Raw genomic sequence first — 23,245 nt, 5'->3', positions numbered from 1 at the left:
TAAACTTTAGGATGAGGTTGTAAGAAATACCATCCGAAGGCTTGGAAATATCTTGAAAAACAGTTGTACCAAACTTTTTGGTTACCATCTTATCAAACTCAAACAAATTTTCAATTTAAACTATTATTTTTGTTTTTTTTTTTTAAACATTTTTATAGTATATGGAAACAATCTTTAGTCCCCGCCATAACATTTTAAAGACTTTTATTTTAACTTTAATATAAAATATATATAATTAAGTTTTACGCGTTCAGTCAATGTAAAAAAATATATTTCAATTTATTATTTTCACTGAAGGTTACTTATGTTGAGTACAATCCGAATCTGAACTAATTTATCTAACCATTGCCGTCGCTTAGCAAACTTCGCTTGACTCAAAATTGAGTGAAGTTTGAGCTGCGTCAGCAATTATGCGTGGGATAATGCTCTGGTGAGAACATTGACAGTGGCGTGATTTTTAGGGTGAATTGTTTATGTCTACCAAAAGGGGACAATTTGATCTTGCCCAATGTCGATGTTATCACCAGGCTCTTTGTTAACTAGACTTGGAAATGTTTATACTTGTGCTTATGTGCTAAGTTATATTAAAGGGTGGGTGCGACTATGGATATGTCACTCCCCCAACCATTAGAAAAGAGCCTGTCCTCAGGTGTTTAAGTTTGGGTATAGTATAACATTTTCTTCTTTTACAATTGGTGTAACTTCTACTATTGTAATTGTTTCTTCTGCTTTTGGTTTGTTATATTTTATAATTAATTTCCTAGGTATGCTTTTAAACTTATATGTTAAATACAGTGTTAAACTTATTAATATGATTACAAATATGGTTATTGTAATTATCTGGAATACTTTGTTAATTTTTGTGTGTTCATTTATAATTTGTTTCGTTTGTACAAACGAAAGTGGTTCTAATTTTAAAACATCATTGCTTACGTAAATACTCAAAGCTAAATCTAACATATTTTTTTATTAATTATTATTTATTATTTATTAGTGGTCGACAAACCGAGTGTCTTCCTCATTATTCAATAGGTTATACAATACAATATAATTATATGCTAAAAGCCTAGTTAAAGATACAATTTTCTAAATAGCATCACCGACCGATGGAGGTGTTTTATTTGCCAGTCCGGCCAGCTGTGCCCCTTTTCACAGCTAATTTTGTCAGTGACGCTATAAGAGCCTACATCTAAGCAGAAGGTTGTACTTACAACAAGGAAAAAGTGTTCTCAAGTAAAATTAAAAATAATCTTAATTTGATATATTAATAAAGAAAATACAATAAATATGAAAAAAAGAAAGTAAGAAGATTGTTAATTATTATTTATTATTTTTACATAGCACGCGAAAAGGATTGTGCATAGCGTAGTCTGTTGTGCACGTAGATAGGAATAAGGGGCGATAATTTCTGGTTGGTCTAGCCGGAACAGAGAATTGAAGACCCCCTAGCAGAAAAGAAGAATCTATGTCGCCAATAATCAACTTATGTAGAAGGACAACACCGAGTATTATCCTACGGTTGGTTAACGACGGAAGGTTGAGAAGAAGCATTCTGCTGGAGTAGGATGGCAACCGAAGATAAGGGTCCCAATTTAAACCTCGTAAGGCAAAAAGCAGAAATTGCTTCTGAACAGATTCAATACGAACCTGGCTATTGTTATACTGCGTAGACCAGATGCAAGAGCAGTATTCAAGGATAGGGCGAACAAGAGAGATGTACAGAAGTTTTGTTATAAAAGGATCGTTAAACTCTTTAGACCATCGCCTAATGAATCCAAGTACACCTTTTGCCTCATTAACGATGGTACCTATGTGAAGATTGAAACAGAGTTTAGAATCAAAAATTAAGCCTAGTATACGTTGCAAAGGGATATTGTCGATTGTATAACTGACAAGATAAGGTGTAGTACGATTAAATGTCATAAACATACACTTTGAACAATTTATATGCAATTGATTGGCCGAACACCAAAGTTGCATAGCATTCAAATCGTCTTGTAGACGAGAATGATATAGGGGATTAGTGTATGATAGAAAAAGTTTGACATCGTCCGCATACATGAGTACACGGGCATGTGATATAACAGAGGGGAGATCATTTATAAAAAGAGTAAAGAGTAAAGGTCCAAGATGACTACCTTGAGGAACACCAGAAGTCACGTAAACCCCCTTAGAGGTAGTCAGCCTCAGCATTAGTCTTAGGGTCCTAAATTTTAAATACGAATTAATCCAAAGCAAAAGAGACAGAGGGAAACCTGTTCGGTCAAGTTTAAAACGTAAAATGTCATGGTGCACAGAGTCAAATGACATCAGTTTGCATTTTCGAAAGGAAAGCATCATTTACCATGGAAGTAAACTCAAGCAGATTGGTCGTAGTTGACCGATTCTTTACGAATCCATGTTGAACAGGGGAAACAACTGATTTGCAGAAATGCTGCTAATTCGAAGTGATTATTTTTTCAAATAATTTTGGAATAGCGGACAGTTTTGCAATGCCCCTGTAATTTTGTATATCAGACTTCCCACCTTTCTTGTGAAGAGGAATGATATAAGATTCTTTCCAAAAAGATGGAAAGACAGAAGTTTCAAGGGATAGATTAAAAAGCTTTAGCAATGGATAAAGAAGGGAAGAACTACACTCCTTGAGTAGACAACTTGGAATATTGTCCGGCCCAGGAGAGTAAGAAGATTTTAAAAAGTGTTTATAACTAATAGGAGAGAGGAGTGTGAAATAGTGGGAGGTATAGAACTAGCGGAAGAAATAGTATAAGGGTAAGAATTAGTATTAGGACAGACTGAAGAGTAAGTTGATTGGAAAAAATTAGCAAAGAGGTTAGCAGAATCAGTGTCATTGCTAGCTTTATCCAAGCCAAGAAAAAAAGAAGATGGCAAACTTGAAGATTTACGCTTCAAGTTTACAAAATTATAAAACTGTCTCGGATTTCGGGCAAATTGCCTTTTACAACGAGTTAGATAATTCTCATAGCATTGAGAATTAAGAAGAAAGAAGTTCGACTTGGCTATGGAATATTTAGCCAAGTCTGTACACGAACCAGACTTTTTAAACTTTTTCAAATATTTAGATTTTTCTTTTTTAAGATGTGATAATCTGGGACTAAACCAGGGTGGTTTTGAAAAAGTAGTCGAAGGAATTGACTTAGGAATACACACATCTAAGAGGGAGTTTAGGGTGTTATAAAAAAAATTAATGACAGTATTCATATCAACCGAGTTATATAAGAAAGACCAATCAGTTGCATAAAGAAGCTGATTCAGCAAAGAATAATTTCCTTTGCGAAAGCAACATCGGGGCTTATTGGCTGATGAGCACGAAATGAAAGGATTACAATTGAGCATTTCAATCTCTAAAGTAGGATGATAGACATCCTCAGGAAGAGATAAAGGAGGGGACCTAGACACATTTGAAATAAGGTAGTCGTTAACAAATACAGAGTCAAGTGTTCTATTCAAATGATTAGAAATTGAATTGATTTGAAAGAACGAAAGATCAAGCATGCAGTCTATAAAATCATGCTGTGCTGAGGGCACTAGATAATTTTCAGCAGTGAATAATGACCAAAAGATGTTCGGCAAATTAAAATCACCCAACACCATAAATAGGTCATTATCACGCACGTGTGAAGAAACTTCTTTAATACAAGTAATATGTTTCATATGAACTTAAATATCAGAAGAAGGTGGGACATAAGAGCATGTTATATAGATATTCCGTGTAGGAAAAGACACCTTAACTGAGACAATCTCAGCGTCAGTAGGCGTACTAAAACAAAAAGTTCTGACTGGAGAGTGGGTTGAACGGCAGTTAGCACCCCACCACCTTGAGTCGGCCGATCATTTTTATACAAAATTAAGTTATTAGATAAAATCTCAAAATCAGATATGGTTGAGTTTAGCCATGTTTCTGAAAATGCTATTATATCGGAGTCGAAGGAAGTGCTGGCCATGAATAGAGCTTTTAAAAGCTTTGAAATGAGACCTCTAACATTCTGGTAATGAATAAAAAATTGGTCAGAAGATGAAGCTAGTTTTTTGGGGCAGAAATGGTACCCTGTATTGAAGGGACTGGAAGGGTGACAGGCTGGTTACGCTTTTTAGGCGTGAACTCGTAAACAATCATGTGTGGAGGCCAAAATTGGTTGGGGACTCGAATTTATATTTGCCAAGCAACTCGAGCCAAAATTACTCGAGAGCTGCTTAGCCACATCATTCAATTTTAATAATTGATTTCTCACAGAATTATACATTCTTATACAGTTATGGTTTAATATAGTTTTTGGTAAATTCCAAGTTAACATTATATTTGGTTCAACAGAGTTGATTTGAAAATTTTGCAAAGTTTTTGTATAACTACATTCTAATGTTATTTGGTTTAAAATTCCTGTCAAACATTCATTATTAATTCATTTTCTTGTTTCTTTGCTATAAACTTGTTTGCGTTGGGTAAAATATTTTTCATGAACTATTTCTGTCAAAATGTTATTATTATCATCCGGGTATGGAATTATTTCGAATACCGGGCTTTTTATTATTTCTCGAGGAATATGGGATATTATCAGTATTTTGTTTGTATCTGATTTAAACCAAGTGGAAGTTTTTGTATTCAACAATTTCTCTGAATTAACATGCAATAAATAGTCATGTTTTAGTATTTCGGGCTAAAAATGCCTAATCTTGTGAGCTGCATTCCCATCTCAATGTCTTATATATATTCTGTAAAGTGTTGTAAGTTAAATATAAGGATATCTAATTTCTTTCCTTTTTGTTTCTCTTGATTTAGTTCGTTCATGATTTCTATTCCTTTGGTTATAGCTTCTATTATGTGAGCTGCTTATCTTTTGTTCAATTTCTGTCTAGTCTTCTTGGTCTAATGTTCCAAATAAGAATTTATACGCTGAACCCATTAAAAATGGGTATAAGGGTATATTGTATTTGTGCGAAAGCCAAATGTATGTAACAGGCAGAAGGAAGCATCTCCGACCCCATAAAGTATATATATTCTTGATCAGCATAAATAGCCGAGTCGATCTACCCATGTCCGTCTGTCTTTCCGTCCGTCCGTCCGTATGTATGAGCCAAAGGATCTCAGAACCTATAAGAGATATTTCAAGTATCTTTCATTTCATACCTATCGCCACCTCCCCGCTACCACCCAAGAGCTATAAATCAAGTTAATAACCCAACTCTTATTGCCAACCAATTTAAACCACAATTTAAATGCAATTGATTTTTTCAGAATACACAAATATTCTATGGTACAATAAGATATACTGTAGAAAATTTCATAAAGATCGGTTAAGAAAAACCAAAGTTATATGCAACTGCGCAATTGAATGGGGTAGTTATTTGTAATAGTTGTAGTTATTTTAGTTGCTTTTTTTAACATAAGTAACTTAATTGTTGGTGTGGCTGCTGAGTAGAGGCATAGCAAGTGGTGCGGTCTGTCGCGAGCTCGAGCCCTACCGGGGAAAGAATTATTATTTTTTTTTTTTGCTAGTGTGGCTGTTGAGTAGAGTCGACAGTAAGTAATGCGGTCAGTTGCAAATTCGAGCCCTGCCAAGGGAACTTTTTTTTATTAATTTATTTGGTGTTGGAATAAGAGGGTTCAGGCTATCCCCTAGTCGGGAGCTCCCGACTAGAACCTCTTACTTGTTATTTTTGAATTTGGTTTTGTAATGTGTTATCTTCCTGCCTCTGCTTGTTTCCTCAACATGTTTGTCGTCGATTTGTCTTAGTTCTCCTGTCTTCTTGAACGGGGTTGTCGTCTTTGATTTAACTAATGGTGAATGTTTGTATCTAGTGTCAATTTCATAACTTGTTCGTTTTTTGTTGAGGTTATTTATTAATTTTTCTTTATTAGCTTGAGTGTCATACTCTGGTGTACCTGCGTATATGAATATGTCCGCTGGTGTTCTGTTAGTCGTTATGTGCTTTGTCTTATGATTGTACGTGTAGAGTACAGTTTCAAATTTTGTAAGTTTATTTTCGACGTCTGAGTCGCTGTTAATGATTTTTAATTTTTCGTTAATCGAAATCGTTCTACGTCGGATATGCCATTTTTACTAGTTATATTAATATTTACCGCTTCTGATTTTAGCCATAATTGTTAAGCTGTGCACATTAAAGCTGAGTCTCTGTCTGCTTTTATTTCGATTGGTTTACCCAATTGGTTGAATACTTGTAGTATAGCTCGTTTGCTTTCTAATCAGTCTTTATTAATACCCTAAACCCATTAAAAATGGGTATAAGGGTATACTGTATTTGTGCGAAAGGACAATGTATGTAACAGGCAGAAGGAAGCATCTCCGACCCCATAAAGTATATATATTCTTGATCAGCATAAATAGCCGAGTCGATCTAGACATGTCCGTCTGTCTGTCCGTCCGTCCGTATGTATGAACGCAAGGATCTCAGAACCTATAAGAGCTAGAGACTTAAAATTTTAGATGTAGATGCTCCTAGTTCCCGCGCAGATCGAGTTTGTTTCCCATAATCGATAACCCACTCCGTTTCCAAGCAATCGATAAAAATCGATATCGAAATCCTGCTTTTTGGGCAAGTTTGGTAAATAATAAGAGCTAGAGTCACCAAACTTGACATATAGCTTCTAAAATTGAATATATATATGCATTTGATGTTGGAAGAAGAGTGTTCAGGGTATCTCCTAGTCGGGAGCTCCCGACTAGAACCTCTTACTTGTTTTTTACTAGTTTTCATTGATTTTGTTGAATTATTCGGACTTATTATTTCAAAGAAGGCTTCTTGAAAAATTGGAAAATCTGCTTCGTTGTGGAAGTATAGCACACTTTTCTTTGTGCATAAGTATTCTTTTATTAATTGTTTGGCATGCGCGTTAGTCATGTTTTTGTATGTAATTTTTATTTTATGTTGGCTTTATAAAAGTAATTCGTAACTTTTGTTTCGTTCTCGGTTCCTTTTTCAAATTCTGTTTGTCGATTATAATAATTAAGGGGTCTTTTTGTGATATGTAAATGGTTACTGTTGTCTTTTTGAGCACTATGTATAATTGCTCTTGTGCTAATGGTATCTTCGACTGAGAAGTTGTCGTTTAATTTTATTCTGGACAGAGCATCTGCCACATAATTTTCTTTTCCTGGGACGTATTTAATTTCGAAATCAAACTCATTTAGCTTGATTTTCCATCGTTGTAACTTCATGTTAGGTTCTTTTTTATGTTGCTTAACCAGACGAGTGGTCTGTGATCACTAAGGATTTGAAATTGTCGACCAAAAAGATACGGCCTAAAGTATTTAGTGGCCCAAACGATTGCTAATAATTCTTTTTCAATCGTTGAATAATTTATCTCATGCTCGTTGAGAGTTCTACTAGCATAGCATATAGGCTTATGCTCTTGCGAAAGGACGGCCCCTATTGCCATATTACTCGCGTCAGTAGTTAATGAAAATGGTTTTTCGAAATTAGGGTATATTAAAATTGGGTCGGATGTTATGAGTACTTTTTGCTTTTCAAACGCTAATTCGTAGTCTTTGTCATTTATATTGATTTTTGCTCCCTTATTTAAGTGTTAATGGTTTTACTCTATTAGCGAAATTTGGTATAACTTTCCTATAGAAACCACATAATCCTAGAAATGATTTAATTTCTTTTGGGGTTTTTGGAATTGGGAATTTGACAATTGCTTGTATTTTGTTGGGATTTGGTTTTATACCCTCAGTTATGATGATGTGACCGAGAAATTCAGTTTCTTTTCTCATAGACTCGCATTTATCCAACTGTTTTAAGTTAGCTTCTCTAAGCTTCTCAAATACTTTTTGTAGCGACAAAATGTGTTCCTCCAATGAAGTGGAAAAAAATAATAATGTCGTCTAAGTCAACCAGACAATCCTTAAAAATTAAATCTTCTAAGAGATTGTTCATGCCATGTTTAGTCGAAAATGCGGTCTTGGATATTGAACCTGGATCCATTTGGATTTGGTGGAAGCCTTTGGCTAGATCAATGGTTGTGAAATATTGACATTTTCCAAGTTTGTCTAATATATCATCCATGATCGGGATAGGGTATTTATCATTAATAGTTAGTTCATTGAGATTGCGGTAATCTATGACTAACCGGAATTTTTGCTTTCCAGATGCATCGTTTTTCTTTGGAACGATTATTACTGGTGAGCAGTAAGGGGATTTAGACTTACGTATGATATTTTGTTTTATCTCATGGTATATTTGAGGATATTTGTATGGACGCCTGTAAATTGGGTCCTCATATTTTGTTAGAATTTTGTGTTTAATTGTACTAGTGAAAGTCAAATTGTCACCTTCATGGTACTGGATATCACGAAATTCATGTAAAACTTTTTTAATTTTTTCTTTTTCTTCTGAGTTTAGGTGCTCTAGCCTTAACTCATTGTTTTCTATTAATTCGTTATTAATAGCGAAGTTAAATGGTCTGTCCTCTGTTGAGGGTGGATCAAGGCACTCTTGTGCGATCATGTCCTCGTCGACCTCTTCGTCATTATATCTAAAACAAAAGTTAAATTCTCCTAAGGTTACGGATCCTTGTGCATAGTCTACTTTTGCTTGACATGCTTCATGGTATTCTCTCCCAATCAGAACATCATAATGCTCTGAGAAGTCGTGAATATAAAATTTTTGTTTACTCTGACAAAGTTTGCTTGCTCCTAATCGTATGCTTTGTTTTAATTCAATAACACCATTTATGGTGTGAACCTTTAATGTATCCTTGTAAACTGAAAATTGTAAGCGGTTTGTTTTCATTAGATTAATGGTTGAACCTGTGTCAATGACACAATCATAATCAATTTTATGAATGGATTTCTTCTGTTTGTTCAGAGGCTTGCTTTCATCTGCCCACTGTTACTATCTCTTTGACGTTTAGTCGGAGGGTTTGGCGCATTCAAGCGTGAATGGGACTGATTTTGATAATTTAAGAGCTTTCTGTTTGTCTTCGGAATTATTGTACTGTTTATTTTGTACGTGGTAACTCTGATTCGTGTTGGAATAGTCACTTGAACTGGTGGTTGGGTTAGCATTTTGCTGATAATTTCCCATGTTCCTACGATTGTTATTTTGATTTCCCTGAACATTATTAGTTTTAGGTTTATCAGTTACACTATTTTCCCTCTCTTTGAGCTACTTGCTTTAATTTTTGTGTCGACGTAATGTCGTATCTGGCTAAAATCATGAAAAGCCTATCTGGTTATTTTTTTGTAATTACATCTTTGATTGTGTTATTCATGGCATTTGTGTAAAGTGTCGTATTGCTAGGTATATTTTCTAACGCTAACTTATTTAATATAACAAAAGATTTATTTTCGAGATCCTCGATGAACTTACGGACGTTTCCTTGGTAATTTGTGTTGTTTAAGCGTCGAAGGAGTTCTTCAAATGGTGTTTGCACTTTATAGTCTTCAATCAATGCGTTTCTCAGCTCCTGCTAAGTGTTGGCTGCTGTCCTTTGTGAAATTCTCTGGGCATCTCCAGTGACTTGCAATTTGATGGCTCCGTATTAGATGCTGTGTTGTCTATCATCTCGGGTTGGATAAAGGTGTAGGATGTAATCGATCCTCTTAATGAAAGCGTTGAGATTTTCCGTTGATCCGTCAAAACTTGACACCTGTCTCAGTTGTGAGAGGGCCTGGTTGAGGTGTTGTTCTAATAATTCCATAGTCATCTTAGTGTAATACACTTTTTTTTTTTTTTTTATATAGTTTTGAGTTTGTAGTTTTGAACTTTTTTGTTTTTTGATTTTGCACTTTTATTACTTTGCACTTTGTTTTTGTACTTTGTACTTTTAATTTAGTTTATTGTTTGTGATTGGTTATTTGTTTAATTGTTTTTTTGTGTGTGTGTCTTAAAAAGGCCTAGTAATAACGTATTGCAGGGATCAAAAGATATGCAAAGCCAGTCGTTATTAACTGTAGTAGCTTTATTGCCCAAAGGGTCAATGTTATTAGACTACTAGTGACCCAAAGGTTCTTGTGCGGATACGTATTCGAAAAAAACGTTTGTTACACACCGACAACAATTTCGGTCGCGATTGTGCGTTAGATCTGGGAATTAATTATCCTTTAGCGATCTTTACTTTTTCCCGACGTATCCGTCCGGCTGCGCCAATGAAGTTTTACTCGTTCAGTTATTGTAAAAAAATATATTTCAATTTATTATTTTCACTGACGGTTACTTTTGTTGAGTACAATCCGCTTTGCTTACCGTATCTGAACAAATTTATCTAACCATTGCCGTCGCTTAGCAAACTTCGCTTGACTCAAAATTGAGTGAAGTTTGAGCTGCGTCAGCAATTATGCGTGGGATAATGCTCTGGTGAATTGTTTATGTCTACCAAAGGGGGACAATTTGATCTTGCCCAATGTCGATGTTATCACCAGGCTCTTTGTTTACTAGAATTGGAAATGTTTATACTTGTGCTTATGTGCTAAGTTATATTAAAGGGTGGGTGCGGATATGTCACTTAATATATTTTATATATTGAATAGACAGAAAAATAAGTTCATTATAATAGTTTTAATTGGTATAACAAGAACTTAATTATTTAGAAGGATTGTGTTAAAATGAGAATATTTAAACATTTTCGTAATTTTGTATATTGAAAAGACTTTTATAATAAGAAGTTCATAATAATATGAATAACCTGCAGAATCAAAGTGGTCAAAAAATTTCGAGCCACAAAGATATTCTATGTGGAGGATGTTTGAATTTTCATTTTAGTAGGGTTTCTAATTTTTTTTTGTTTTTTTTTTTACTACATTTGAATAGTTTTTTCAACGACAACATAAGTCTGGTGTCTGCCACAGTTAATATATACTGCTGCTATATTCTTTGGATATAGATTTGACCAACCTTTAATAATATTTATTGATGAAAATCTGTCGAGACATTTACAAGGTAATTATAAAGAGACATTCGTTATTTAATCCCAAGTGATTTTCACTAAATGAACAGCTGGAATTAAGAAACTGCAACAAGTCAAGTATGTTCCTGCAATAAGCTCATAAAGTTTGGGGCGCACTTGTGTTATCATCGCCAAAGCTGTAAAGAGCGGTGCCCCAAATGGCGCTCGTTGACCTGACGCCATTGTTCATTTGCTTAATGATCAAAGATGTGAGGACGATGACGACGACGCTGCGTTGGAGGTGCTGGTTTGCATACTCATGTATGCGGATGAAGTGGATGAGAGATGAAGTGTGTTTGCGTGTGAAATCGGTTGATGGGCTAGCACGAATCACGACAGCGTGCACAAAAATTTAATGAATCATGTACCAATGGGAGCCGGCTGCAGGTACTCAATGTGGGTAAACACAAATTCTCAAAGCACACATTCACATCAGGTTTTTTTTGGCTTGTACCTCTTTGAAATTTAAAATTTATTCTCGTTGGGTCTGACAAGTCTTTTTTGGGTTGAGATTGCCCATACATGCGAAATTGTTGAGCAATAGCGCGTTTGCCAGCAAATGTTAACAATTAGTTGTACTAAGGCTTATTAACATATTGTAAAATATTCAAATGCAATTCTTAAAAAGGCGCAAACACAGCTTTTAAAAGTGACATCAATGCACAGCCTGTTGTTGCATTGTGCTGTGGGTACTTTTTTTTAACTTAAGACTAGAATAATGGAAAGATGGAACGATTCTAATTTAGTCTCCAGATTGCCGACAGTCTTGCCATTTAACTGCTTAAGCACCTTCTCGAACTGCTAGGCAGTTTTGTTGGTAACAAAACCGAAAATGGTCTTCGTGCAAACGATATCAATGCCTTTAATATCGCTATGCGTCTTAACGAACTTGTCAATGTTTTCTGGTTTAAAGTGTTCGTGATTGCCCATTTTAACGATAGTCAGTGTGCATTCTGATGATATCAACTGATTGCTTGTGTACGACTCTTCACACACTGAGATGGAGCATGACTGGAACACACTGTCGTACGAATTAAAGAACCTTGGGTAACCAGTTCAACGAAATGAAACTCACGTATGCGGTGGGCAACCAACGATTGTAAGAAAAGTTGACAGTCTAAATAGCACCCTAGCCTTAAAATGCTCAAAAATATGATTCTTATTGCCGTTGGCTCCAATCAGTCCCATAACGACACTCGTTGAATTCACCTCCGTTTTGGATGAGACACACTTGCAAACTGGAGATTGATTGTAGACTCAGAGGCAATGACAAGGTTGTTGCCGCCAGCTTTTGTCGTCATGCGATTAGTTACGGAAATTGGTCCAAATTTTGTAAACAAGGCAACAGTATCAATTTGCCTATATACTTGTAGAGTATTGGTAACGAACAATAGCTGCTCCTTAAGTGTTTCGGGTGGGATATAACCCAGGAAAACTTTCGGTATGCCGCCTTTGCTTTTGGGGCGTCTCTTCTTTTTTGCCCTGGTTGCCAATTGACGCTCCTCAGAATCGGCTTCCTTATCAGATTCCCCCGGCGGATTTTGCAAAATGTGGGCTTGGGTGGCTGAAGTTTCGGGTTAACATTAATTTGCAAGGATCTTTATAGAAATTAATTTGAGACAGGATTCACACTTTTCGCAATCCTATTTGTTGTGGAAATGTAATTGATAGCCCTTTTGGATGGAAAATAAGTTTCAAATGTTGTATTAAAGAAAGGGATCGGTCAACTTCTTTGACCAACGTTTAATGGATCCCAGTATACCTTTGGCCTTAATAATGGATATTTAAAGATATATAAAGATTAAATCTGATATAATAGTTAAAATGAACCCCTAGGTCCTTAACTGTTAGTATATGTTGCAATGGAGTATTATCGTTTGTACAACTGACAGGAAAAGGCCTATTATAATTGAAGGTCATATGTATTCGCTTTAAACAATTTATATGTTATTGATTGGGCGAACACCAGAGTTGCAAAGAGATCAATTCATCTTGTAGACGAGAGTAATGTTAGAGACCAGGAAATGAAAATAAATTTCACATAATTTATATAGAAATAAAGGTAAAGGGGTAAGATGAATACCTAGTCAAACCAAACAAGTCCTTTTGGTCAGTACCATTTAATTTAGTTGGGATCCAAAGCAAGAGAGAGGGACTGAAACCTAAGCAGATAAGTTTAAAAAGTAAAATATCTTGATGAACAGAAAAGTCGATAAGTGACATCAGTTTGCATTTTACCAATGAAGTAAATTTAAGTGAGCTGGTCGTAGTTGACAGATTCTTCAAGAAGTCATGTTAAGCAGCGGAGACTAACTTGTAGAAATGCTACTAAGTCAAAGTTATTATTTACTTATACCCTTGTAGATTATATAATAATTTTGTTCTGTTTAATGTAAAGAAGTCATAGAGTCATCTCCGACCCGATAAATTATATGTTTGGCCAAGAAACCAACAAAAAACAACATCGACGGATGCGTACATTACCCAAGAGCAGAATATGACAACCAGAATTACAGCCGAAAAGCAAATAAAGATTGTACAGTGAGCGCACTCTGCTGCGTACTCTCTTTCGTTCATATTCTGCATTGACACCCACTGCCCATCGCTCGCTGAGCGGTAAGCGGTTTTTATACCCTGAGCCCATTGAAAATGTTTAAAAAGGGTATAATGTTTTTGGCAAATATATGAAACAGGCAGAAGGAAGCATTTCCGACTCGTTTCCGTTTTTAAGTAATCTATAAAAATCAATATTGAAAACCTGATATTTGACCAAATGGGTAAATGTTAAGAGCTAGAGTCACCTAACTTGCTATTTTGCTTCTAGAATAGTATTTTAATATCAAGACTCTTTCATTTTATAGCTGTATTTTTATTGATATCACTACCTTCCCTCTACTCAGCATAGCTATAAATCAAGTAAAAACACCAATTCATGCTGCCCACCAGTATAAGCCACACTTAATTGTCTTTTTGATTAATATACAAATATTCTATAGTACAATAAGATTTTCTGCAAAAAGTTTCACCAAGATCGGCTAAGAAACACAGAAGAAGCTAGCGCAGGCTGCAATTCTTAAAATAAATATTAACAAGTAAAAGGTTCTAGTCGGGTGCTCCCGACTAGGGAATACCCTGAACCCTCTTATTCCAACACCAAATAAACTAAAAAACATAAGTTCCCTTGGCAGGGTTCGAGCTCGCAACTGACCGCGTTACTTGCTGTCGACTCTACTCAACAGCCACACCAGAAAAAAAACAATACTTTCCCCGGTAGAGCTCGAACTCGCGAACGACCGCACCACTTGCTATGCCTCTACTCAGCAGCCACACCAATAATTAAGTACTTATGATAAAAAAATGAACTAAAATAACATTACAGTAAAAATTATCGCAATTATTATGCTGTTAGAATGCGAAGCAGACGCGCATGAATGTGTGTGTGTGCATGTATACAGAAATTCTTAAAGCTGCTGCCCCATTCAATTGCGCAGTTGCATATAACTTTGTTTTTTCTTAACCGATCTTTATGAAATTTTTACAGTATATCTTATTGTACCATAGAATAGTTTTGTATTCTAAAAACGTCAATTGAATTTATATTGTGGCTTAAATTGGTTTGCAATAAAAGTTGGGTTATTAACATGATTTACAGCTCTGGGGCGATAGGTATAAAATGAAAGATACTTGACATATATATAATATCCTAGAAGCAACATATCATGTTTGGTGACTCTAGATCTTATTATCTACCCAATTTGCTCAAAAACATGATTTCGATATCGATTTTTATCCATTGCTTGGAAACGGAGTAAGTTATCGATTATCGGAAAAAAAACTCGATCTACGCAGGCACTAGGAGCACCTACATCTAAATTTCAAGTCTCTAGCTCTGATAGGCTCTGAGATCCTTGCGTTTATATATACGGACGGACGGACGGACAGACAGACGGACATGGCTAGATCGACTCGGCATATTGATGCTGATCAAGAATATACTTTATGGGGTCGGAGATGCTTCCTTCTGCCTGTTACATACATTTGCATTTTGCACAAATACAATATACCCTTTTTACTCATTTGCAATGGGTTCAGGGTATAAAAGTGTAAGGGATAGACTTCCTCTAACTACGAGCTGCAAGATTACATTGGCATGACATCTGACTTGCAGGTGAAATTTGAAAAAATTCAACCGCAGTCATCATTCGCGTTCTATGTTGCAAACCATTCTCGATTAATCCAGCTTAAATTGCCGGGGCTTAGTGAAGGCTTCACAAATGGGCCGATTTTTCGAACATGTTCGCCACGGTCATCGTCAAGGATCAGTATTTGACCAACATTGAAAAACTCCAACAACTACGATCATGCCTCAAAGGAACAGCACTGGATACATTGCTCATTTAACATGTCAAACGCTAAATATATGGTGCCGCTTTAAAACTGCCTGATAAGCGTTTGAATAACAAGCGTGTTATTTTGCAGGCACACGTCCCTGAGATATAGGGTTTAACAAAGGTGGACAAGGGTGCGACGACACAACTGCGCGAATTCTTAAATAAGGGCAACTTTCATCTACGTGCGCTAAAATCGATGGGAAGTGTGAAACAGATAGTCGTTGAACCATAGTACACACAATGCTGCAAAAGCTACGCACGTCAACCATCATGTGACCGTCAGAGGCTGGTTCCCAGGTGGGAACAACAGTACCAGAAGAACGTTTGTAGTGACTAAGAAGAATTATGGTCGTGACTAAAAGTGGCGCCAGTGCGTGTGTATTTGTGTCGTCATGAGCCATTCTATATATTTACAAATGTTCGCAGTTTGCCAATTAATCGCCCTAGCGAAGCCAAGAGGCCTGCTCTATGCCTAAAGTGCTTGCAAGGGGACATCAGCTGATTGTCTGCGGTTTCGCGTCGCTGCAAGATACTCAAACTTCTTGCTTATCCCAAAACATCTCGGCAAAAACTTTTTCTTCACTAACCACCACCGCCCTGCATCTCAAGCACGATTAAGACCAATTGCCGGACTTAATGTAAAAAATTGCACTGGCTCCATGGAACTCTGCCATACGCTGTTCGAATTTGGTTCGCAGTTGCAAATTATCACCTCACTTCTTGCTCACCAGCTTCAGGTGATGCAGTATTTGCGTCCGATGGTTTTTCGGTCAACATCAATGTCGAACCTCGAGTGTCAGATAACTCTACATGCAGCCCGGCCGTAATTGCACCATTCATCACCGATAATCAGGCTGGCTTCACTCTTGATCCTGTATCATGGAACATTCCATCAAATACGCAACTAGCTGATGTTGAATTCTTCAAATCTCAGAAAATTGACATGTTTATTGGAGCCAGTCTTTTTTTCGATCTGGTATGCGTCGGCAAGATTAAACTAGCTACTGGACTACCGATATAGCAAAAGTCTCGCCTTAGTTGGTTCGCGACGGGAGATGCTTCACATGCAGGCAAATCATCACACGTAGCGTTCAATGAGGAATCCAGATCTGCTGGTAGACTCACATCTTCAGCCGAGTGCATGAATTGATGAATTAATCCGTCGATTTTGGGAACTGGAATGCTGCACCGAGCCTAAATCCTTCAAATCTAGAATGAGCGTGATTGACATCTAGAAAACTGGCCCACAATCCAATTTTGAGGACCCAGTATGCAGCATTTATTAAGGAATATCTTGACTTGGGTGATATGTCATTTGTTGGCTTAGCTACACTGGACCAGTGTAAGTACTACCTGCCACAGCACCACAACCAAGCTAAGCAGAGCACTAACTGTTGTCGGCAGCTGCACTTCCCTTCGTTGATTCGGTTGTCGCAGCGTCTTAGGCGAAGCGCAAAAAGCTGCTTGCCTTATGTTTTCCATGAACACGGAGATTGCATCCTCACTATTTCCGGAACTGCCCAGCTTAGCTAAAAACGCTTCAACAGAGGATCCAGGTGGGAGCATTCGTTGCTTAAGATACTTGAATTGAGATGTGTGATGCATTATTACCAGTATGGGTAAGTGATGCGAGAAGAGTTCATATTGCGATTGAACTGTGAGTCTTTTCCAAGCAATCGCGTTAGAGAAGAGAAAAAGAGAAGGTGTGAGCTGGGTGTTGTACGAATAAAATGTTTGTTTGCTTGTGGCCAGGACTTGACTTGAGGGGCTGTCTTACCTTCCTGTAAGCGTGTTTAGCGTTGAAGTCTCCACCTGCACTGAATTTGCTGTCCAAAGAGTTCAATATATATTGAAAGTCCTTCTTGGCCCATACTTTCTTAGGTGGAAGATACAAAAAAGCAATCGTAATGTTTCCAGAGTTTGTCTGCCTGTTCACACCAGCAAAGTGGGCATGCATGCACGATATGGGCTTATTCTGCAAATGACGAACAGAAAATCGGAAAATGACCTTGGCGGATTTTAGGGAGATGAGATGATGAACCAGGTCACAAAAAGCTTTGTTTGCTTCCATCGTTTCCTGTATCAATTTGAACATGTAATCTATTCTCAACTTAATGTCCTGAGTTGAGACCGCTCCAAAAGTCACATTTCTAGCATTAGCGAAGACTTTTTACAGTCGAACATTGGAAACCACGATTAGCAATGCTCACTTTCGGGAATCGAACCAGGTTACTAGCTAAACGATTATGAGTCTTGTTACGGATACGCCTCGAAGTCGATGACATTTAGGACGATGGGGCGTGGCTTCTTTCCTCCAGTGGGGACATTGTTGTTGGCCCTTATTTCAGTCACGGATGGGCTGGTGCTGGCATTGGTCTGCCTGCCGCCCCCAACCTGTGGATTCGCTGAGGCAGGAAAGTTTCCATCTTGGGCAAAGCTTGCTCGGTCTCTGATTCGTCAGTCTTCATGACTACGTTGTTATCGGGTGGTGCCAAAAAAACGTATCTATTGGAAGCATATTCGCGTACAGGACTGAACTGTTTTTGCCCGGTGGCAGTTGGGGACCTGCTGTCTAAGACATTACGGTTCTCGTTTTTTTCGCCTATGAATCAATCACACAATCACAGGGCGTGAATGGGGTCTATAGTCACCATGGCACCAGCATGCGGGCTGCTGCCGCGATCCATTAAAGGGTAAGAAGGTGAAAATACCCCTTCAGTCATCAACGCGGAGTATTTATTGTCCGCTGTTGTTAAACGGCTGATTAATCAGGTACTCGACGACGTAGTAGTGTCAGTATTTAGTTGGCTTACCTCTATAGTTCGAGACGGACCCTTATTGCGCGTGCGTTGCTCTTCTCAGCACTCACTGGCATGGTAGCCCGCGTTTGACTGTTTGAGCACGCACTCGAATTTAGATTTTTAATTATCTTCAGTTATTTACAGGCACTAGGAGGACCTAAAGTCTACATTTCTAGCTCTTAAAGTTTCTGAGATCCTTGCGGTCATACATAACGACTGACGGGCAGACGGACAGACAGAAAAAGTTCCCTTGCCAGGGTTTGAACTCGCAACTGACCGCATTAGTTGCTGTCGATATCGACATCCTGTTTTTTGAGCAAATTGGGTAAATAATGAGAGCTAGATCGATTGCTTGGAAACGGAGTAAGTTATCGATTATCGGAAACAAGCACCTGCATCTAAAATTTCAAGTCTCTAGCTCTTATAGGTTCTGAGATCCTTGCGTTCATACACACGGTCGGACGGACGGACATGCTGATCAAGAAAATATATACTTTATGGGGTGGGACATGATTCCTTCTGCCTGTTTTTGCATGCGGCTACTGTTGACCACAGCCTCTTTAAATATAGTTAGAAAATGCTGACTATGCGACACTTCTGTCAAGAACAACAATCCACCGTCACTGAGTTAGTTGACGCTGCCGCTGACAACAATAGGGCCAACTCCTCAATTAGTCTTTGGTCTTACATTTTTAAATAACCACAAAGGGAAGATCTTCGGATCCGTAAATAAACCACTATATTATTTGCCAATAAAAAATCTCCTTGTATATACTGCTTGCACTGTTCCTCACCGCCTCTGCTGGCTCTTTCTTGCTTTCGCCTGGCTTTTTATACCCTGAACCCATTGAAAATGGGTAAAAAGGGCTTTATGTATTTGTTCATGAAAGTCTGCTTCGCATTCTATCGCATTCTAACAGCATTGTAATTCCGAATTTTTTCCGTAATGCTTTTTTAATTCGTTTTTTTTTCAATAATACTTAATTATTGGTGTGGCTGTTTAGTAGAGGCATAGCAAGTGCAAACAATTTTTTTTTGGTGGTTTCTCTGTTGAGCAGAGTCGTCAGCAAGGGAACTTTTTTTTTTTAATATATCTTTATTACTTTAAACGAGCGCGTTACGCGAACTGCATTTGGTGTTGGAATCAGAGGGCTCAGGGTATTCCCCAGTCGAGAGCTCCCGACTAGAACCTCTTACTTGATTATTTTAAACAACTGATATTTATATTAACTTTAACGTTTACCTTTTGTACAAATGAGGTGAAAACAAATTAATATAAGGGACGAAAGCAGTCATGAACTAGCATTTAGCTTAATACAAACTTTTTTAATGTGTAATATTTTTGTTATTGCAGATATCCCCGAAGTTTACATTCGATTAGGAGCATCTTTAGATGCTAACGCTTTACGTGAAGGAACTGACGTTTACTTTGACTGTTTCGTGGTTGCTCACCCTCCGGTGTTTAGGATTGAATGGAGGCATAACGTAAGTGTTTTCTGTACAGTTACCATTAACAAGAAAAAGTTCTATAATCGAGACTGCCAGACTAATGGCACGGCTGCTCTTCAAACTTCTTTGAATACCTTAACAAATATGTAACCCAACATAGATAAACAGTCACAAGCTACTTAGAAATTTCTTCTTGAAATCAATCGGAATGTGACCATGTACAATCTGAGTCTAATAAAGCCCTACTAAGGAACCAAAAAGCGGTAGCCAAAGGCACAAAACCAGACTGAATATCTTGAGCAGCAAGAGAGGTAGTGGAGTGACCGTGAGTCGAGTGGCGCTCGAAGTGGGCGATGTATGTCATGGTGTCAACGCTCTAGCTTCTGGTGAATTAGTAAAATGCAGCAGGGTGATGCTTTCGTCCACAAATACGACAATGACTACCACTGCCAAGCCGATTTTGATATCCCTTTTTTAGGCAGCTGTAATAAAGGGCCAGTTTCTTAACTTCCTTATGCCGAAGGGATTGAGACAAATTTGGAAATTTACTGCATGTGTAGATCTCGTGATCAGATTAATGACCAAAACTGCAGCCATTTTGTTAGACTCAGCTACAGGCACTCATTTGCTGGTGGTAGTATTATGATTGGATTTTTCCATCTGAGCTTTGGTCACATGGGATGACATGGCATGTTGCTCTCTACACAGAACTCATCAGCTGTTGTGACCTTGTCAGTACCTGCGGTCTCTTCCCAATAAATCTGAGTTTTTAAACCAGCGTAAGCACTATTATACATCCTGAGATCTGCTCCAAACTGCTCAGGGTCTGCAAAACACGCATAAGAGCATTGACCTTGTCGAAAAACTAAAGCAGTTTTGAAGCTCACTCCGAATAGGTTGTTTAAGTTTGGCAAGCGCGTTCTATTGGCACGATCACGGTTTGGTTAACATGTGCACCTAAGTTTACATTCGATTAGGAGCATCTTTAGATGCTAACGCTTTACGTGAAGGAACTGACGTTTACTTTGACTGTTTCGTGGTTGCTCACCCTCCGGTTTTTAGGATTGAATGGAGGCATAACGTGAGTGTTTTTTGTACAGTTACCATTAACAAAAGAGAGTTTATAGTCGAGACTGCCGGAGTGGCATGATCGCTCTTGAGACTTAGCTTCAAACTTCTTTGATTCGCTTAACAAATATATAACCCAACAAAGATAAACACATATAAGCTACTTAGAAATTTCTTTTTGGAATCAATCTTTATTCATTTATGAAGGTTTTCATTTAGCATCCAAATGTGTCTATAAGTTAGCTGGCGTTAATCATTATATAATTTTTGAGCAGCAATAAAATGCACAAAATGAAATTAAAATAAATTTGTTGAACAGTTGTACTTAAAGGCATTAATAAATTTATATATACATATATAAATTTTATATGTATATATAAATAAGTTATTGAGAGATGATTATCCCGCGAAGAACCTTGCCGGTGTCACTCTGAGATGTAATCCGTCTTCAGGATGTAGTTTGTCTTCAGCCGAAGACAAGGAGAGAAATCTCAGTTGAGAGCGATTGACGTGTTTTACTTGTGCTCCAAGATATTTTATATATTTTTGCGCTTTAATCCTGCTTTTTATACCCTTGCAGAGGGTATTACAATTTTGTCGTGAAGTGTGTAACGCATAGAAGGAGACATCTCTGACCCCATAAAGTATATATATTCTTGATCATGCTGATCAACAACAGCCGAGTCGATAGAGCCATGTCCGTCTGTCTGTTTCTATGCGAACTAGTCTCTCAATTTTAAAGCTATCTTAATGAAATTTTGCAAAAGTCCCTCTTTCTGTTGCACGCAGCACATATGTGAAAACCAGCTGGATCGGACCACTATATCATATAGCTGCCAGAGGAACGATCAGTCGAAAATTAAGTTTTTGTATGAAAAATCATTTTGTTTATCAAGATAACCTGACCAAACTCGGCATTTATTAGTTTTACTATGCTCCTCAAATATATGCAAAATCCTATTAAGATCGAACCACTATATCATATAGTTGCCATAGGAACGATGGGTCGAAAATTAAGTTTTTTTATGAAAAAACATTTAGTTTTTCAAGATATCTTGACCAAACTCGGCATTTATTAGTTTTACTTTACTCCTCATATATATGCAAAATCCTATTAAGATCGAACAACTATATCATATAGCTGTCATAGGATCGATCGGTCGAAAATTAAGTTTTTGTATGAAACAACATTTTGTTTTTCAAGATATCTTGACCAAACTCGGCATTTATTAGTTTTACTATGCTCCTCATATATACGGACCACTATATCATATAGCTGCCATAGGAATGAACCGTCGAATATTAAGTTTTTGTATGAAAAAACATTTTGTTTTTCAAGATATTTTGACCAAACTCGGCATTTATTAGTTTTACTATGCTCCTCATATATATGCAAAATCCTATCAAGATCGGACCACTATATCATATAGCTGCCATAGGAACGATCGGTCGAAAATTAAGTTCTTGTACGAAAAAACATTTCGTTTATCAAGGTATCTTGCCCAAACTCGGCATTAACTATTTTCCCTGTGTTTCTTAGATACGGGCAAAGCACTATAAGCATTATGAAAAGGTTGGGTCTGCAAGGGTATTAGATCTTCGGCGTGCCGAAGATACCCCTTCTTTCTCGTTATTTCTAAATATTGCATTTCTGGTGCTTTATTTAATAAGCTTTTAAAAACTGTGCAAAGTGTTATCTGTCGTGCAGCGTAAGTCTGTTAATTATTGCATTTATTAAACGCGGCGTCTTTTCCGTGTTGTTGTTATTGTTTTGATTCCTTTGCTTTGGTGCTCCCCTGTGCATACACTTGTTTGTGCGTGTGTTCGCTGCATACTTTCTGCTTGTGCATCGCGCTCTCGCAATTTTTTCTATTGCTTTTCGCTCCAAACAATTTGTTTGTGTACGAATAATTGTTTTTTGAGTGTTTACTTGCTCTATCTTGTGCACCGTTTTCGTTTTGCTCTGCGCTCTCGCAAATTGCATACGCATTTAATAATTATGTCGTGCTGTAAGAAACCGTGCACGTTCAAGCAGGCTGATGATTCTGCACTGCCGCAATTTGTTAATTGCTGGCTGTGTGAGAATATGATGCATGCTAAATGTGCAGGTCTCACTGGGCGTGATTGCGACAAGATCGCTGCAATTGCCAAGAAGGGCTGCGGTGGCTTGCGTTGGTCGTGCCCAGAATGCATCGACAAGCAAATTGATTTCTCCTGAATGTATAATTCTGTGAGAAATCAATTCTTTAAATTGAATAATTTGGCTAAGCAGCTCTCGAGTAATTTTGACTCGAGTTTTGAGTTGCTTGGCAAATGCAAATGTGAGTCTCCAACCAATCGCCGGTTGGAGCCTCAACTATTGCAATTGTTCAGACACCTACGCCTCTCTTGTCCCTACCTTGCAACTTGTATTTATCTCCAATGTTGTCATTATCGCCTTCTTCGAGCGACTGCCCTTTTGCCCCTGCTTCATCCCCTGTAAAAGTCCCAGTAGAGCCCGTACCTGATCCCGTCCTAGTTATCAAAACTGACTCAGCCCCGTCAGCTCCTGGCCGCAAAGGTAGACCTGCGCGCAATCTTGCCCAGATTGTTAAAAACAATCTTGGTGC

At 37.5% G+C, this 23,245-nt stretch overlaps 1 protein-coding gene across 1 annotated transcript in view; it reads left to right on the top strand.

Moving 5' to 3' along the window:
* Positions 1-23,245, top strand: part of LOC115760380 (hemicentin-1) — a 697,894-nt gene that overhangs the window by 351,349 nt on the left and 323,300 nt on the right. The window contains exon 9 of the mRNA XM_030701676.1: positions 19,474-19,604. Coding sequence (XP_030557536.1) covers positions 19,474-19,604 — 131 coding nt within the window. The remainder of the gene's footprint in view (positions 1-19,473; positions 19,605-23,245) is intronic.

The sequence above is a fragment of the Drosophila novamexicana genome, unplaced genomic scaffold, assembly GCF_003285875.2.
Source record: "Drosophila novamexicana strain 15010-1031.04,08,12 unplaced genomic scaffold, DnovRS2.1 tig00000434-arrow-pilon, whole genome shotgun sequence".
Classification (NCBI taxonomy): Eukaryota; Metazoa; Arthropoda; class Insecta; order Diptera; family Drosophilidae; genus Drosophila; species Drosophila novamexicana.
This window is presented reverse-complemented; position numbering and strand designations above follow the sequence as displayed.